Source organism: Zingiber officinale, chromosome 1B (assembly GCF_018446385.1).
Source record: "Zingiber officinale cultivar Zhangliang chromosome 1B, Zo_v1.1, whole genome shotgun sequence".
NCBI classification, from domain to species: domain Eukaryota; kingdom Viridiplantae; phylum Streptophyta; class Magnoliopsida; order Zingiberales; family Zingiberaceae; genus Zingiber; species Zingiber officinale.
Genome location: NC_055986.1, coordinates 134,383,303 through 134,402,501, shown reverse-complemented (window position 1 = coordinate 134,402,501; position 19,199 = coordinate 134,383,303). Strand labels below are relative to the sequence as shown.

The following is a 19,199-nucleotide window of genomic DNA, read 5'->3' as shown; positions in this document are numbered from 1 at the left end:
ACTAGCCCTGGGTGATCGGTCCCCGGTCCTATGAAAATTTTCCACTAGCTATTAAGATAAATCGAAAAGTACTCATAATGAGCGGTAAAAAATTTAATATCTTTTAGTTACACGTCCTATTAAAAAAAAAATCTATAAATTTACTATAGTCAGGGATTGAATCTATTAAGTTTTTGTTAAATGAAGGAAGACAGAATATTATAGTAAAAAAAAGAGAATGGTTATATGATTTAGTTAATTTTAGAATGGATGCACTTTTTAATAATATACAAAACTAGCTACGGGGTATTTGGTAAATCGCTACTTACTTTTTTAACAATTATTTATTTTATTCTTTTGTAAAATTTAAAAAATATAACGAACATGGCTAAAGCCAATTTTTTAAGAAAGCAACTGTCCCGAGAGCAGCCCAGCAGTATTCGATCACGTGCAAAACACGTGCTCCACCATCGATGTATTTGTTTGTCGTCTAAGGCTAGCCGGCTGCCGCCGCCTACCCGATCTGCGATCTCCATCGCCGCCTCGCCGCCTCCTCGCCTCGCCGCTGCCGCATAGAGAGCGCTTTCATCAGACCGAGGATCCTTAATCAAGGTTCAACCTTAGTCCAAACTGTTCTAGGGTCTCCTTTCAGCATTTCCTTTTCCCTTTTTCTTTTATTTCGCTTTCTTTCATTGATTTGGACTGTGTAGACACTTAGATTCATTGATGGATAATTAGGTTTCATGTTAGTTTGTTCATTTGTTTTTTCTTTTGCAATTAATTTCCATAATTAAAGGCTGAAGCTGCTGATCTTTCAGGTTGATTGAAAGGTTACGGATAACGAGATGCCTACGCTTCAGTCCGCTTTACCTCCTGAGCTCGCCGACAACGTCATCCGAGTAAAGACTCTAATGTTTCTGAATTCGCTGCGCCTTCCTGTGTAGTTTTCTAATTCCTTTTCCCCTTCGAATTTGTAGTTGTATCGTGAATGCCTGCGAAGAGCACGTTTTGTTGGTCATCAGGTTAAGTTTGTTCTTCCATCTTTCTAGAATGCCATCAATTGAAGTTTTAACTGAGGCTTTCGGTTAATCAGCTATAGTATCCTTTCTTTTTCTTTCATATTTATTGGATAATAAGAATTGATGGAGAAAGTGCAGAAGTTTTTCTAGTCTGTGATTTCTGATTCATCGATAGCAATATTCAGAGTAATTCTCTGCCATTTGCATGCATGTTAATTAATATATCATTTTCTCCTCCAATGATTGGGACAGAAGAATCAGTCAAATCTAGATCAGTTTAATTCAAGTGAAGAATTTCTTGAGAACTATAAGAGGCATGCCTTGTAAACTATAACTCATTATAATTTGGAAAGTGAAGTATTCTACAGAATTATCTTCTATTGTCACATTGGATTTTATCTTGTTATTTGAACATTACCAGATATTTTTGCATATCTTTCCATTATGTTAATCAAACTTTCTTATTCCCTTTATCTTTCAGCTCCTATCATCTCAACTTATCAATTTATTGCCCGTCTTTGAATGTGTCCAAATAGTAGGTTTTTAATCATTTCTATAATAAGCTTGCACATGTAACTTAGCATTTAAATCTTTGATATCATTTGTTTCTTTACTACCTAGCATTCTTCAGTCTTCACCAATAAGTTACAGCTGGTGATACAGTAATTTCAAGGGGGAAAAAAATTAACCTTCTGTGCATATGACAATGGCACAAAATTTCACAGTTATCTTCAATTTAACCATTTACTCCGCACCCTAGAAATATTGTATAATTTTCTTTCCATTTGTTTTTCTTAATTTGCTCTTTTTTTTTTATTGAATTATGATATAACTACAGAACATTGTTGAATTGGATCCACTAAGATGATTAGATAAAAAGCAATCTGTTTGGCATTTGTTTGTCTCAGGTTATCTTGATTGATACACGTGTGATATTGCTAATTGTGACCTAGCTAATTGTGATGAGTAGTGATTAAATGAACATTCTTCTTATGAATGAAATCAATTTTTTTAATATAAACTGAAATAGTTAATAGAAATATTATGATCCAGCTCCTTCCTTTAAAATTCCAGATATCTTTTGCTCCAGCCACAACTTTACAATACAAATATTAAACCATGTCTCATATACTTATATTTATTAATGATTGTTGGCTTGCTCCTGTAGCAATGAGTGTTGCTAACAGAAACTTGGTGGATTATAAATGGGTATTTCACACCATCCTTATTTGGTGCCAAAGCTTTTGTAGCAAAGGGTATTGGAATAAACAGTAGTGATATATACCTTTACTCATTCAAGACACAGGAACAACTATGTAGGAATATTAGAATTTTCATCAGGTTGTAAATCTTCTGGCACTACTTATTGAGAAATGCAATGGTCTCTTATGCTCTGATTACTTCAGAGCTCAAATGAAGGGTATTTCACACCAGCCTTATTTGGTGCCAAAGCTTTTGTAGCAAAGGGTATTGGAATAAACAGTAGTGATATATACCTTTACTCATTCAAGACACAGGAACAACTATGTAGGAATATTAGAATTTTCATCAGGTTGTAAATCTTCTGGCGCTACTTATTGAGAAATGCAAGGGTCTCTTATGCTCTGATTACTTCAGAGCTCAAATGAAGGAAGGGATTGATTGCACTGAAATAGTGACAGAATCCCTCGTTTATGATCCGTTTGTTGATCACTTTTTTCATCCACCCGAAATCGGATGGAACGGAGTTTCTATCCTTCCACAATAACTTCCTTACGAACTCCGGTCATCAACATAATCGACGGCACGAAATCACAACCCTCACAACAACTCCCCCGATGAACTCTTGTAACTAACAACCATCATTCAGTGAAATTTCCGCTTGGCCGCAAATCACAACCGTGGAAGCTGCAAGCTTGCAGCCTAGCCACGAAGACAGCAAGCTCGTCTATCATTTCCTCCTTTCCTTTCTTCCACCCATCAGTGTTTCTCTTTTTCCTCCCTCTTCTTTCTCTTCCTTTCCTCTAGTGATTTTTTTTTTCTCCTAGCCCTGATTCCTTTTCCTCCACCATCCACGCTTCAGAGTAAAGACAACATTAATGATAAAATATGGTGACAATTGTTAGATGAATTAGGCACTAAGATCAAAACTCCATATTTTGAACATAGCTTTGACCATATCATGCCTTTTTTCTCAACATGCTATCCATTCAGTTGCTTTCTGTTCTCTTTCTTAGTATCTGGATGGATGTCAGATAATGCAATTTTCCAATGTGTGATTCATGACTACAACTTTCCTTTAATTCATCTAATTGTCCAAATAAGCTTTGGAAGCAATCAGGTATAATATGTTTAGGCTTTTAACAAGTTGGGGTTTTGGTTGGGTGCAGGAAACAATTGTTTTTTTGCTTTATTAAAGGGTATATACTAATATTCGGGTAAGGTGTGAACTAATAGAAGAGTGTGAGGAAGCAACGCATATTATCCGCTAAGGATTTGGGACTTGGAGAAGGGCATCGGTTCAAATGTTTAAACTGAAGGAGATTTTGACACCTAATTTAGTATCACATGGTTTACATGAGAGAACTATCAAGAATTTGATCTTCAACATTTTGGGCTGACGATTGAGCTTAACAAGTCAATGAACCAATTCTCACTTGAGTTTTGGTCTTCACATATTTTGTTTGTTCGATATTTTTAAAGAATTTATTTCTTGCGACCTTCCTGAACAGACCACCATTCCATTCTCCCTAGTTAGTGCACCTATTTTGCTTGGTTTATAAGGAGATTGAATTTTCTACACTGTACATGGTTTATCTCAGGGCATATAATACAAGTTTAGATCTCAGATGTTTTATTTCTTTAATCTGTAGCTGCATTTAGGATATAGAGTATTCATGCAAATGGTATCTTTTTGCAGCAACACAACACTGCACTTGTAGTCGACATGGTGAGGCAACAATTCAGAAAACATATGCATGAAACTGATCCGGAGAAAATACAAAAGTTAAAGGATGAGTAAGTTGGTACAACCAGAGCGCATTTTGTCATTTCAGCACACTCGGACATGACTTTTTTTTTTTTTTTTCCATTTTCCATGCAGTGCTGCCAGGGGCCTTATCAATCACATCCTCTATGAATCAGAGAAGATGACTGGTAAAAAATTTTCAGGACCCAAATGATTTCATGTGCTCGAATGTTCAAAACCAAGATGAATAATTTGTCCAAGTGCTACCTTTCTGCTAATCTGCATGGACAAATCTCAGAAACTATGATCTAATTCATTGGTTTCTTAGAGATTCATGTTGACTCTTGATTGCATTTGATCTCTTAAAAATTACGGATATTATATGCATAATTGTACCAGAATTTTGAATTGTTCAAGTCACCTTTAGAGTTTCTTGCCAGCTGGATTGTCTCCTTTCTTCTCTCTCCTTGCTATGAGTGGACGTTCAATTCTGTTTGGCTCCATGTTCTGTTTCTCCATAAAAAGCTCGGCGTTGATGCAGAAAATAAGATTCTTTTAGCGGTAAAAAGGTTATAATCTTAAATAATTTTATCGGGACCTCCGTTTTTAAAAGCTCCATGGCTGAATTACTTGGTCATGTGCTTTAGTTTTTCCTTACTCGAGTTGGTGAGGTTATTAGGTCTGGGGATAGGAGATGACAGAAGGGTGAATTGGGAACAATGGCACGACCATCCTCTCAACGTAAATACATATCTTTTGTTCCTAATATAAAATTCCTAATTCCACCCTTGCTGGCAACATATTGCGAAAAGTTAAAATGCTTCCAACAAACAGCTTGTTTGAAACTAATCTTTCACAAGTAAATTGTATATTTGTTAAAAGTAATCATACTTTTAGACATCTTACGTAAACACATGAGCACAGGAGATGACCTACTGAACGTTAATGACCCCTGATATCGTATTTTTAATTTATTTTAAATTGTTTTATATTTTAAATGACCCATGATTGAATTCTGCCAAAGCAGGGCCACTTTTATCTTACCCATCTCACGGGGGCGGATCCTCTAGTCCATAAAGACTGGACTAATTCATGGTCCAGTCTTTGTATTGGTGGGAGACAATGTCTCCACACTTGTTAACAGATGGAGGTCATTGCCTCCCATCAATTCTCTTATCCCGATCCAGGAACAGACTAGGATAAGAGGACCAGAAGATCCCACATACCATCACAACACCTATTAACCAACACAACCCATGATGGATCATGCCTAAACTAGCCCAATCCAACCTACATGCAGGGGCGTAGCCACCTTGAGGAGAGGGGGTGTGACCGCCCCCTCTCACATTTTATTAAAAAATTATATATATATATATATATATATATATTGTAAGTATTTATTGTCACTTTGAGTAGTTGATTCATCATCATTCAATTCAAAATTGAAATTGATCACATATTTGAAAAGTTCATGACTTAAATTATCCATTGGTATCACTTTTGCGAGAAAATATCACGATTTGAAATGTTAAGTATTAAATTTTAAAAATAAAATATATAATAATAAACGGATGAACTAAATCGTAGGGTACAAAATAAGAAAGCTAAATTAAAATTGAATCGAGTTTGAACTAAATTCAATGGGTATATATGGAGATAAGTATTGTTGGTTCAAATTGGAATTAATTTGAAGTTGAGTTATGACCGAACCAAGTTTAATGTTTAAACGAGTTCGAACGATTTTAAAAAAATTAAGATATTTTTGACGAAACCTTTCATTCTTTTCTCTCCATCTTCTCCCTCTTCTCCCTATGCATGTTACATTCCAACCAGACTCCGCGGGTCATCCGAGTTGGTATGTGGGGGGTGTTGCCACAATGAGGTCGCATGGTCGATCCTCGGGGCAGCTGGGGAATAAATCCCCTATCCCCGTATTACACCCTGTCCATCATATGCTCGCTCAGATGATGCGATTTACCTCCCTCGTGATGACCTTGGGTCGGGTACGACGGGGCGCTGGGGGCGAGCGTTTCGCCTTTTGCCACAATGTTACATTCCAACCGTACCGTATGCCACCCCTTCGCCCATTCTTCTCTTTTATTTTTTTTTTCCTCTTCTTCCTCATTTGCTTCTTCTCCTTCTCTTCTCTAACGTTAGGAAACCTACAATTTTTTCTTTTCCTCTTCTAAAGCACAAGAGCTTTTTTCTTCTCCTTTCTCTTCTCCAGCAAGCAAGAAATGCAACATCAGTTGCTGCTCTTTTCTAGCAACAAGATCAAGCAGCTATCAATCTTCTTCCTCATCTGGTATTTTTTAGGATTTTATTGGCATAGTAAAATAGTTATGTTTTGTCTTACCTTGCTCTCTTTGTATTATTGCCGAGCTCATCAAAACTAGTCAAGGTTGCTAATGAAAAAAGTAAAGTTCTTTTTTTACTTCTTCTTCTCTATTTTATCTACTCTATTTTTCTCAAAAGTAATAATCTTCCAAGAGTTGTAAGTTATTCCTTTCTCGTTTCATGAATTTTTAAAAATTACCCCTCCTAATCGAAAATCCTAACTACGCCCCTGCTTACATGTTAGGCTGGACCGAGTTTTTTGGTCCACAATTCCTGATTCTTTTTTGGTCCTTTCATAATTTTACATATCGGATCATGGTCGGAATCAAATCAAAATTAATTATGATTTTTCTTATATTTATCTTTCCATCTAGATTATAATTTGAATAAAGATAAGTGTCTACAGGCCGTCAACGATGGACAAACTATATAACAAAGGACTATTCATCCACTGTCGACAACTTCTAAACACCTGTCTCTATCCAAACTATAACTTGGGTAAAAAAATAAACTTAAAAAAAATCAACCAATTTTGATTAAATTTCGATCGCGATCGTAACATAGACCCACGATTGCGGACCAGGCAAAGCCCCTACTGGGCTATGCCATCACAGCTCAGATCAAGTTGGACCTCGTGCAGTCCAACCCAATCCACACGTGCCCCTATCGAACCGACACTTTTGTGCATTTGTAAAATCCAAGATTCCGGAATCCACCTTATACACGCCAATTGACTCGCTTGAAATTTTCACTGCTGCAAATCCCCAGGTACAAATAATTTATGATTGAAAAACATATGGCCGCAGGAATTAATAAAAAGCCATCGGAAGAAAACCCCTAGCTGGGTGTTCAACAATAATCAGCTAAAAACAGCTTATACCTTGAAAAGAAAAAACGACACATGCAATCTTACATTTCGGACGTCAAAAATGCCACTAGGATCCCTCCACTAATCCAATGGAAATCTGACTTTTGGTATACAAGCGCATTTTTCCAGTAGCAATAAAAATAAACCGCAGGAAACCCAACGGGAATCAACCAGCCACAATACGTTCAAAGTTCAATCAGTCATCGCCCTGTTGCCAACTCTTAAGTACTAGTTTAGGTGCTCGGCATCCCTGGGGCTCCCGCCGTCAGGTCGTGGAAATTGCTCCTGCAGCTCGTTTCTCGACAAAGATCCATTACCATAGCCTGGTGACGTTGCCAACACAGGGCCTGAAGCCAGTACATTGAGCTCATGCCCTGCAACTAGTGAAGGTCCATGCCCCTCCACAACCTGTGGAGCTTCTGCTACTGCTGCAACGGGTGTTGCAATGAGACAAGGAGCAGGTGTAGAGTCCCACCCACTAGGCCTCTTAACCCTCTCACGACTCCTGCTCCTACTTCGGCTCCTGCTTCTCGATGACCAACTCCGACTACGGCTCCAACTGCGACTGCGACTACGACTGCGACTCTGACTCCTGCTCCCACTTCTACCTCTGCTTCTATCATAACCCCATGTCCGAACCATCTCTGGACTACGACTATAACTTCTCTCCCTGCCCCTTTCTCCAAATCCCCTGCGGCCATCATATCGCTTTCTTCCATCTGAATTTATGCTTCGGTCATGTGGACTCCAATCATGTCGACCACGACCTCCAGGTCCACCTGGTCCACCAAACCCACGACCTCTAGGTGCACGACCACCAAAGAAATCTTGCCTGCCACCACGCCCGCCAAAGCCAGCAGGCCCACCGAAGCCACCAGGACCATCCCTCATGCCACCACCAGGTCCATCCCTCATGCCACCGCCTCGTCCAGCAAAGCCACTGGGACCATCCCTCATGCCGCCGCCACGGCCTCCTCTAGCATTCCACCTACCAGCGCCGCCACCATTGCCTCCACCCGAATCCCATCGATTGGGTTCATTACGAGGCCTGGACAGGGGTGGACCACCACGACCAGCCATCTCACGAATCTCAGGAGGAACTCGCTGGTTTGAACCTTCAAGTACTTTTACAAGATCAACAGCATGTTTCCAATCTTGGTCAGTAAAGAATGTGTATGCTACTCCTGTAGCACCAGCCCTCCCAGTTCTTCCAATCCTATGAACATAGTCCTCAATCCCAGTAGGAAAGTCAAAATTGATAACTATCCTGAAATACATCAAACAGACAACCAAATGTCAACCTGTAAACCCAAAAATATACTTTGCATAAGTTTGAAATTTATTAAGATATACATCACATAACAGAATTTGCAGGTGAGTAGACTAGATATGTTATATAGATTAAGCAAAATTGATTATAAGGATACGCTTACTGATGAAAACATTCTGTTTTTAAGTAAAAGTGATCATATGGATACACTGAAAAAGCAACAAGGAACAATTAAGTGTAGTTATTTTAGCAACCATGAGACAATATTACAATAATACTCCATGCAGATTAACCAATCCGTGGGGCATATCGGTATGACCTTTAAGCAAAAGTATATCCATAAAACATAAATTTGAATTAAAAAAACTTCAATAGGGTATATTGGTAAAATTTCAACATCTAGACATCTAACTTTCCATGTACTGATATTTTACCATCCAGCTATACACACATGGGAAACTAACTCAATAACAGAAATCAAATCTGAACTGACTAGGTTCACTGAAGTACTAAAAAAAAGTACTGGAGAGAAAAAAAGATTAAGAACCAGCAGACACGCAGTAAAACCTACAGATTTCCAAAGACAAAAAAGACTAATGCTCATCTTTAAGACAAACCTATGGCATTTACAACAGATAAAAATTTAAGAGAAGAATAAAATAATACCATGAAGTTGAAGAAAGACCCACCTGATGTCTTTGATATCAAGTCCCCTGGCGGCAACATCAGTGGCAACAAGAACTGGAGCCCTGCCAGAGCGGAATTGGAATAGAACATGATCCCTTTCACTTTGAGATTTGTCGCCATGAATGGAAGCTGCACCGAAGGTTCGCCCTAGACTGCGAGCCAACTGATCACACTGCCTCTTTGTGGAACAGAATATAATGACCTTAGATCCACGCTCTTGAGTTCTAAGAATCTGTTCCAAGCGCCTTGATTTATCCATTGGTGTAACAACCTCTATATGCTAAGAGTCAAAGAGTCAAAATTAAAAGTGAACTGTACTATCTATTAAACAAACACACAAAAGGTAGATATACTAAACATCAAATGTTCCCGCAATTCACAGTAAGCAAGTCAAATTCACCAATAACCAAGAGAAACCACATTATCAAGTGTTAATAAAAACTAATCTAGAATTTAACCATAACTCATTGTACAAAACAATAGTATATTTTCAACTTAACTGAAGAAATCAAGTAAAATACAGAAATACTAAGGGGATCAGCAAATAATCTTCTCATCAGCCAATTGCTCATGAAAAATTTATGCCATTTTCTACTGAAATTAGAAAAACAGAAATTTGCTGAAATAGACAAGAACCAGATATTATGTTGCTATATTTACCTGAGTGATTGACTTATTAGCAACAAGCTCATTGACATTGCCAATATTCACCTGAACTGGATTCTTCAACAAATCATTGGCTATTTTTCTCACTTCCTTTGGCCAAGTTGCTGTATACATGAGAGTTTGCCTGTGAGGAGGGATCTCATTAACAATCTTCCTAATTTGTGGTTCAAAACCCATATCCAGCATGCGGTCAGCTTCATCAAGGACCAGAAAGGAAACTTGACGGAAACTGATTTTCTTCATCTCAAGGAAATCGTTGAGGCGGCCTGGAGTTGCAATTACGATATCTGCTCCTCGTTCAATCTCTTTCAGTTGAGGACCTTTTGGAGCTCCTCCATATAAGCACTAATACAATAAGATGAAATCAAAGATCAATTATCAAAGCATAGAAATTTTTTAAATAAGGTAACCGAAATTAATTGATCATACTAAGAAATTTTGTCCACAGGACAACCATGTATGCATCAGTCATGACTGGTTCCTGAATTTCTTGTTGCAATTGGAATCAGTCAAATAGAGAATTTATAATTTAAAATATAAATAGAATTGCATTTACAAGGTATAAAGTGAATTGGATACATGGAGAAAAGGCAATTGGTAAACATTGTAACTTGTGCAGCCCAATGAGCTTCTAGAATGAATGTACAAAGAATTCTCCCATTGCTGAGTGGTGTTTGTATACAAATATTATAGATAATGAATCAAAAAACATTAGCAGCACATCTAAATTACTGAGACTTCAAAGGAAATATAAAAATCTATCATCACAAAACTTACTGTACAAGAAATTCTTGATGAGCGTCCAAATTTAAAAGCCTCATCTTGTATTTGAGAAGCAAGTTCCCGAGTTGGAGCCAAAACTAATACAGTTGGTCCAAATTGAGGATTATTTTGGCAGCGTCTAAGATGAATGAATGCAGGTATAAGATAGCCTAGTGTCTTGCCCGAACCAGTTTTGGCAATTGCAACAATATCCCTGTTCTGTAATGCAACAGGCCATGTTTGTGCTTGTATTGGTGTTGGAGTTGAAAATCCAGCCAGATGCATCTGATAAAGCAATCAAGAAAAATAAAATGTAAACAAAACATTTATGTGACATTGACATAGTTAAATTTAAAGTCCCTGAATCAAATTAAATCCCCAAAAGGCTGGGACAAACATGGCTTGTCGGCAAAACTAAATCATGTTAAAATCATCAAGAGTATACATACATACCCAACTTACCAACATTTATTAAAGAAAATCTTGATCAAACCTAATATCTGTCCAATGGATACAATCAGTTAATAATTTGACTTCATTTTGGTTCAACGCACCTCTAGAGAAATGATCCACCATTAAATACAGGAATTGTACCATCCCCACGTGTAAAATCATAACTGTAACCAAGATAAACCAACAAACTCAACTTGACTAAATGTTTCCCTAGTGGCAGAACATAGTAGGTCCATACAGATCCAATGCTATGTACATTCAGTGTAGACCTGGGACCAAAAGAAAACCTAACCAAATGACATGGAGATCACAAATGTAGTTTACAATGTTTGCCATAAGGTGTGAAATAGAGAACACTGTCGTTCTCACTATAGCATTTACATATATTTTTATCTTTTTTAAATACAATTTGCAAAATAATCCAAATTTTTTCTTCCATTTTAACATTCATAGGTTCTACAACCATAAAATCATGTGCAAAAATACACAAACTTTAAAGATGAAACAAACCATTATTCTCTACATTGCATGTACTACAAAATTACCAGTACTATCGGACATAAATTTTTTATAGAGACATGGTTGAATGTGAAAAGTGAGTAGACCAACCTCACCGCATTTACGTAACAAAACAGGGAGGCCTCAATCATGGCGGAGAGGACCTTGATCAGAGTAACAAATTGTCATCTCTAGTCAGATGAAAACCCGCAAAATCAAGAAGCAACCCTCTAAAAGCAGAGTTAGGCATGGAGGATCATTGTGGCAACAACTAGAAATGGATCAGGCACACAGCAGCCAACTCCAAGAATCATCACAATGATCATCGACTAAAGAAGTTGACAGATCATGAAAATGCTGAGAAATCCTGAGCAAAGAAACTTGTTTGCATGATCGAGAATTACCAGACAGTAAAGATTTGGATGCAGACTCTCCTAGAAATCAGAACACCTAGGCTGTCCAGGCTGTTATTTCCCAATAATGGGTGCACAAAGGATCAAATCTATTGGAGCAGCAGGTACAAACAATACAACGAATATCACCAAATCCCAAGAATGAGATGGAGAATATTACACAATTCCACCAAATCGAGAATGCAGACTTGTGTTTCTTGAAGTTTATAGTGGACAATCCTGATGTCTTGTAGCCTCAACTCAAGGACCAACATCACCTAGATTTTAGACCATTAACCAAGAGCAACAAGATGGGAGAACTCTCTGAGTTACAGATACCAAAAGATTTTGAAAGACTTCATATGGAGTATAGTTGTTAAATGTGAGCGCTCCACTCACTTAAGCATGAAGTGCAGCGAGGCGCAAGACTTGCGCTTCAGAGACTTTGGAAGAAGCATGCACTTCATTGCACTTCATGCAAAAGCACAAGTTCACTTTTACTTGAATCATAGAAACTTTACTCTTTTTTTGACACTTCCCACGATGCTTCCGGTGTCCCCAAGGCATCGCGGGACGCATCCGGCACTGCGGGATGACTCTGACACTGTCGAAAGCGCATAGGACGCTTTTAGCGCCACCTTACACTTCCCACAATGCTCTCGACATCCTGAAGGCATCATGACTCCCATAATTACGGTAGCACCATGAAAAACTTTGAAACAAATTTAATTAATTTAATTAACTCCCAACGTAAATAAGATAGTTTGAATAGACTTTCATAGATCCTAATTAAATTGTCTTGATAAAATATATAAAAAAATATTTTTAAAATTTAAAAATTATAATAAATTTTATTAATTCATATAAATCAGATTTCTATTATAAAAAATTCTATAAAAAATCTAAAAATTAAAAAAAATCTAAAAAATTCTATTAAATTTTCAAAGTCTTTTGATTTATTTTTAATTTTTTTGAATAATATACAGCTTCATCGAACAATATTTTGTTTATTGTCATTTGGATTTTCAAAGACATTTTTAAAGACTTTTAATAGATATAATGGTCCTTTTGTTTATTACGCTTTTTTTTTGTAAAGTGTGCCCTTTGCTTTGCACTTTAAGCCGCAAGACGCTTGAGTGCTTTTATGCGCCTTGCGCTTTTGACAACTATGATATGGAGGATCTCTAAAGACTGAACAAGAGGTAGGCATCTTTCCAAGATATCTTTATCATTCTCTACAGGTAGAGGGTGAAGGAAACAAAACTAGGAGCCTCACTGAAGCAGTAAACTTGGCTTGCCTGTGTGCAAAACTCAACCGCTAAACATGGACACCACAAACTAACCAAATCTAAGGAGAGACCACCAGCCACTACCTACAAATTAAATGGGCTCTTGTCCAACCGCCATTACGTGCCCGATTCACACAAAAATGGCAAAGCAATGAGCAAAAAGGGTTATGATTCAAGTCTTTAACTGCAACGAACCCTGTGAGCCCTTGCTATCTAAAGTTGTTCTGGATGGAAGGAGCAGAAGAGGAGGGTCGCTTACCTGATCAACCCAAAGGACCGGTGTCTAAGGGGAACAACATCCAAAACCATAAATACAAGCCCAGCTAAAAGGCATAACACTGTGAGTCATCATCTTAAAGTACTGACAATAGTCCAGCTAAGTCTTGAATTGGAGAAACAAGCAGCAATTTCAGTGTATAAGTTTAGTGAGGACAGGCTGAAAAGCTAAGGGAGATGCCCAGGTGTAGCTGCAATCAGGAGCAGAGTTAATACAGCCCGACTTGCATCTCTTGCCTCTTAATTGTTTCAATACAATCTAAGAAGTCCACTAAATTTGCAAATGCAAACCAATCGCATGGGACCTTGATTCCATGACCATGAATTTCTCCCTGCAGAGGAGACATGTGGAGAAGAATTGAGAGTTAAGGCTGACAACTCTGCCAAATTAATCCACATGATGGAGGAAGGAAATGCAAACCAAGCATTGAATCATAATCAGCTTGAGGCACAATCAACAAGCATTCAACCTAGTTTAAGACTTCACACAGGCTGCCACCTCTTCAAAATGAATCTCACAAGATCATATTTGCTAGTTAGACAGATTCTATGCAGTTTGGCCTTACCGCGATCTGTTTTGCCAGCAAGACGAGATTGAGAATCAATGTGCTGAAATTGCTGCAACAACATATGCTAAAACCAAATAACTCACCTTTTTTCCACTCTGATGTTATTAATGCAAAAAACAAATGGGACCATGGAGACTCAACTACCAGGCTCTTAACGCAACAGTACAGACAAATTCCCTATGCCAGTGATTGATGAGCTACTAGAAAAGAGGATGGTGCATGCCACTTCACTAAGCTTAGTCTCCACTCCAACAACCATCAATAAGGATGCATTGACAAGACAGTTAAGAAAATATCTTTTGGTTCTCATCATGGAACCTTTTGAATTCTTAATGATGTAATTCATACATAACAAATGCACCCTTAACAAATCTAAAATCTCACTCGTCACCCCAACATTCACATCTCCATCCTAGACAAAATCAGCACTATTGTTGATACCATGCCCCGCCACCTCTCTGCCCATCCCCTTTCTTTCCACTCAATCCTCCACTAGTTTAACCAAGTTGGTAAAAGGCGACTGCGCTCGCCTCCAGCGCCCCCATCAATCCGTCCTAGGGTCAACACGGAGGAATTAAATAACAGGTGACTACTAACCCTTGGAATAGTAACTGGCGCACGAGGGAGTTCAACCAAAGAAACACTTCAGATGGATCAAGTTCAACACTAGCCCATGGCACACTCTTCTCAAACTGAATGACATCATCTTGATCTCCCAACTCCTTATCTGGTCTAACTCCTCATGCTATCTCCCATCCAAGAGCCACTCCAGTATGACTTCCAATGCTCATGCCCACACCTTGTCCCCTCTGCCACCTTGAAAATGATGTTCTTGGGTTTTAGACACCCCTCAATTGCTACATTATCCATATCAATGCATGACAGCACAAGTCCTAGTGTATGAGCAGCATGTGCAGCAGATTGTTATAGTGTCAAGATCATGGGTGGCAAGTATGCAGTCAGTCTTGCTTGTGCTGAGGACAGAAATGCTGATGCCAAGGTGATGAGCAAAGACAATTCAGATCCACTGACCAGCTCCAGTATGAAAATATGTCAAGAAATACCAAACCTGCTCTTAAAATACCAAAAAGTGACTATGTTTTAACCCTTCCTGTGAAATAACAAAGAGGGGTATGTTGATGATGATAACAAAAGTCAAGGGCCATTTTGATGATTTCAAACAGGCAAGCATTATGAAAAAGAAATGAAACTAGAGTATCTTTAATCTCAAATCAATAAAAGATTGGGAAATAAATCCAAATATATAAATGTAACAAACTATATCCACCTTTGATTGGTTATGAAATTTGACTTGTGCTAATATCATCAGAGAGACGGACAACGCTAGCAAAGAATTGCATACATTTTTCCTTGAGAAGACTAAAGAGTAGTGTGATGGAGTCTTCTTTTGATGGTGCCAAGAAAAAAGTAAGAAAAGAGATACACTCACCCAAAAATTTATATATATGTATATATTCAAAAATCAAAATTTGTCCAAACGATTTGGAGTCGGCTACATAGATCATAACAACCCAATGAACTCTATGAAAGGTAAATATTACACATACCTCAATAAAAACAGTGATAGCTTTTAAGAACAAACAACAACAATAATACCTCTCTGAGAATCTCTGGAGGGAAACCAGTGGCCTCAAATGTCATGAATGGTAGAGGAACATCATTTCCCTGAAAGAATGGTAAACCTAAGAAGTCATCAAGCTGCAGAAGATGAATAATTTATACAAATAGTTAACAGAAGTAAGCTAATGCAAATGGCACTCCACTGGTTTAACTTATCAAATGCCTCAAACACAGCAAAACAATATGAGAGGCTAAGCTAATGCAAATGACACTCCAACTAGTTCAACTTATCAAATGTCCTGTGCATGGCAAGACGAAATGAGAGGCAAGGTTATCATGTCTACTCTCCATTACTTATGCATACTTCTCAAAGAGTGTTATAGCAGCCAGAGACAATTTTTTCTCAATGCATAGTCAATTGATGATGTTGACATGTATATGACCAAGTAACCAATTTTACACATTTCTCAGATCACACATCACGGTCAGAAGTACACATTATATATTGCTGTGAAGCAATCTGTTATGCAATGCAGTTTAACACCATTTTTACCATTGCAGTAACTTCATGGTGCTGCTTGTATGCATCGGCGGCAGAAATATTGTGAAAATCTGATGAGCCCATCATTCCTGGTGATGGCCTTGATACACTTGGATTATGGAAGGCAGCATGACCATGCATATTAGGTGGTGTATTCTGTGGACCAACACCTATTCCACCTGAGAGATCTGGTGCATCAAAGTGAGAACGGAAACCTGGATCCTGGTGCAAGAAGCAACTTGTCCATTACTGGAATCAACAATCTCCTTAGCATAGTAGTTCCACATAGAAAGGAAAAGTGTAAAAGATATATAAATAAATTACTTGACTATTTCTACAACCCCATTTAGCAAAAGAGAATTCACTGTCATGTCAAGCAAAGGTATCAAATCAAAAGAAATTAATTTCATTACTGTTGTTATGCTGCTTAGAGGGGAAAAAAGAAAACCAAAGGCTGTATCAGGATTAATATTTGCTTCACAAGCATATTAAAATCACATAGATGTCTACAAATAAATCCGAGAGAATAACAAAATCTCCTGAAGTCCTGCAGGATATGATGCTATTTAAAATGGATTTCAAAAGGCCAAGATCTCCTAGAACTCAGGAGCATCAAAAACCATATCAAATCATTCAAGCTGTCAAGATAATTAGATGGAATGCAATAATTAAAGCATGAACTAAAGCATGTCTCCAAAAAAATTAAAATCAAATAATATTTCAAGAATGCCAGGCACGTGTTGTTGCAGAATCATCTCCATTCAAAAAGGATGCAAGATCACAAGAATCATGTTGGAGTTAAAACAAATCAATGTTGGATCTTTAAAATAGAAAAAAAGAAAAGAAGAGGGAAAAAAAGAAGGGTGAACCATACTGATTGGTTTTGTGGGATGGGAAGGGCAGCAAGCCTTGGCTGATGTGGGTACATCATTGATCTTTCCATTTTCGCAGGTGGATAAAATTCATTTCCTGGAATTTCATTTTGAGTCCCTCCATACGTAGTCTTTCCACCAACTGGAGGTCGAACAATTGGATTAGATGATGGATTTGGAACTGCAGTGCCTCTCTGCTGTTGAATCCCAAAATTTGCTTCTATCCCTGTATTCCATGCCTGAAAAGGTGAAGCATTTTGCGTACTAGGTCCACCAAACTGATTAGGCGACTGAGAAGTGCGGCCAGCCCCAGGTGGAATACCAACCTGAGGAACCAAATCTGGCAGGTGATGACCAGCTGATGCAACACCAGGTGAGGGAAGTGTGCCTAGTTTTCCCTCTTGATGCAATGCATCTTCCATCCAAGGAAACCTTGGTTGTTGTCCTTGTGACTGCTGGACCTGCTGGTTTCCACTCTGAAGGCCCTGTGACTGTTGACCTTGTTGTTGTCCAGCTTGTAAAGTATGCTGGGTCTCCTGATGCAAAACCTGATATCCATGTGAAAGTGGAGTCTGTGACCCAAGTGTCTGCTGACCCTGCTGTTGTTGATTTGGGATTTGCACCCCTTGTGGACCTTGTGGTTGTTGCCCCTGCTGATATGGTCCTTGTGATTGTTGCACCTGTTGGTTAGAAAACTGAAACCCATGTTGTTGCTGAATCTGGGGTGGTTGCACCAGAGACCCTTGAAGATAAGGAACATGCTGATGTAGGCCATCCTGTTGATGAATTGGCATATACTGTTGAGGTGCTTGTGGTGCCGTCTGTTGATTTGGCAACTGATGTGACTGATGAACTGGCATTTGGGTATTCTGAAGTAGCACTTGCTGACCACTAGGATGCTGAAGTTGGAGATGCTGACTTGGTGGTGGTTGTTGCCGTTGCTGTGGTGACTCAGTTAACTGGCCCTGCTGCTGAAATAATGGCTGGCTAGGCTGTTGTTGTGGTTGCGTTTGATGCAAAGATTCCTGAGAAATCTGCTGGGAGGGTTGATGTGAGCTAGTGACATTGGGAGGAAAATTACTAGCCATGGGAATAGGAGCAAGCTTAGGCAAGGAGTTTGATGGGGGAGGGACTGATGCTTCTGGTTTCTCATATTGTGTAATGTTATTTTCTGGGTTCCAGTAGTATAAGAAGCCAGTGTTCCCATCGATTAAACCTTTCCATGGCTTTGGAAGTGTTGGATCATCAGGTGCATACTGCGGACCCAGTGAACCAGGGGCGGCATCAGCTGTCGCCATAAAAAGAGCTTCACCAAACACAAGCTTCAGATTCGGTAAACTCTATGCTGCAATTGGATGATAAAAACCATTCCTTCAATGCTTGTGTTCAAGTCCTGTACATAAAATCATATACATATACATTTTATTTGAAGATAAATAGAAAAAATACTGATGTGTCTAAATGCTTCTGACTTCAAATATTATTGATTATGTATTTGTGAATATGAAAGCAAGAGTAAAAGATACAAAATTCAGATTACTTCCGACTATCCTTTTCTAAATCAACGTGCAACTATAATTTCCAGAGCTTGGCGTCACTGTACCCCACGAAAATCACACTCTTCGCAGTGCAAAACTGGAACAACCAAAGCCTTCCACACAAAAGCGTTATCAAAATAAAGCCCTTCAAGCACAGAAACAGTAAAATCAATATATTTCTGCCACAGAAGGAGAGACAATATAATGAAATACTAGGACTAGGTTTTCCCGGCCAAATAGTATCATTCCTAAAGCAGGGCTAACAAGTAGACAAGTCTTGCGTTTGCACGCAGTCGTTTGGAAATTCTTGAAGTCAGGTACGCGAATCCGAACATACAAACTCCCAAAGACCTAAAAACCCTATATTTATCGCAAGAACCTACGAGGAACCATCAGAGCCCTAATCAAAAGACCAGGAAGCTGAAAACCATGCAGAGAAACGAAGAAGGAGAGGAGAGTGCCTTCAAAGATGCGGTTCGGCGAGCAGCCCCGTCGTTGCCTCCCACCTCCGGTACTCCTCGCCCAACTATAGATGCGACGGAACGCGGAGGCACTCGCGGTGTGGGAAACAAAAATAAAACCCTAACTCAGGTCATGTTAAATTTTGTCTCTCGCTCCTCCTTTTTCGTGGAATATAAAATGAGGCCACGTAGAC

The 19,199-nt window shown here is 38.6% G+C and overlaps 2 protein-coding genes across 3 annotated transcripts; one reads left to right on the top strand and one right to left on the bottom strand.

Moving 5' to 3' along the window:
* The first annotated feature begins 435 nt into the window (after nucleotides 1–435).
* Nucleotides 436–4,384, top strand: LOC121980343. Its single transcript, XM_042532343.1, has 5 exons — nucleotides 436–591; nucleotides 798–878; nucleotides 957–1,001; nucleotides 3,898–3,995; nucleotides 4,081–4,384. Exons 2-5 carry the CDS (start codon nucleotides 825–827, stop codon nucleotides 4,157–4,159), a joined length of 276 nt encoding a protein of 91 aa, XP_042388277.1. The 5' UTR covers nucleotides 436–591; nucleotides 798–824; the 3' UTR covers nucleotides 4,160–4,384.
* Nucleotides 4,385–7,012: 2,628 nt separating this feature from the next.
* Nucleotides 7,013–19,157, bottom strand: LOC121980315 (DEAD-box ATP-dependent RNA helicase 46-like). Of its 2 annotated transcripts, none has more exons than XM_042532310.1 (8): nucleotides 19,006–19,157; nucleotides 17,009–18,399; nucleotides 16,147–16,356; nucleotides 15,630–15,698; nucleotides 10,551–10,820; nucleotides 9,768–10,118; nucleotides 9,110–9,387; nucleotides 7,013–8,417 (listed from the first exon to the last, which is right to left on the bottom strand). In XM_042532310.1, the coding sequence occupies exons 2-8, from the start codon at nucleotides 18,302–18,304 to the stop codon at nucleotides 7,379–7,381; spliced, it is 3,513 nt and encodes a 1,170-aa protein (XP_042388244.1). In that variant the 5' UTR covers nucleotides 18,305–18,399; nucleotides 19,006–19,157; the 3' UTR covers nucleotides 7,013–7,378. The 2 variants fall into 2 exon arrangements, with proteins under 2 accessions (XP_042388244.1, XP_042388251.1); XM_042532317.1 differs by having other exon boundaries at nucleotides 17,009–18,351; nucleotides 19,006–19,147.
* Nucleotides 19,158–19,199: the final 42 nt, after the last annotated feature.

Bases quoted from the DNA above. Each gene is read 5' to 3' on its own strand.
- LOC121980315 (XM_042532310.1), bottom strand. From the start codon at position 18,304: ATGGCGACAGCTGATGCCGCCCCTGGTTCACTGGGTCCGCAGTATGCA. The intron at 16,357-17,008 runs GTATGGTTCACC...TTCTTGCACCAG, and splicing joins CCATCCCACAAAACCAATCA to GATCCAGGTTTCCGTTCTCA. The intron at 10,119-10,550 runs GTAAGTTTTGTG...TTATTGTATTAG, and splicing joins CATCAAGAATTTCTTGTACA to TGCTTATATGGAGGAGCTCC.
- LOC121980343 (XM_042532343.1), top strand. From the start codon at position 825: ATGCCTACGCTTCAGTCCGCTTTACCTCCTGAGCTCGCCGACAACGTC. The intron at 1,002-3,897 runs GTTAAGTTTGTT...ATCTTTTTGCAG, and splicing joins CACGTTTTGTTGGTCATCAG to CAACACAACACTGCACTTGT. The intron at 3,996-4,080 runs GTAAGTTGGTAC...TTTTCCATGCAG, and splicing joins ATACAAAAGTTAAAGGATGA to TGCTGCCAGGGGCCTTATCA.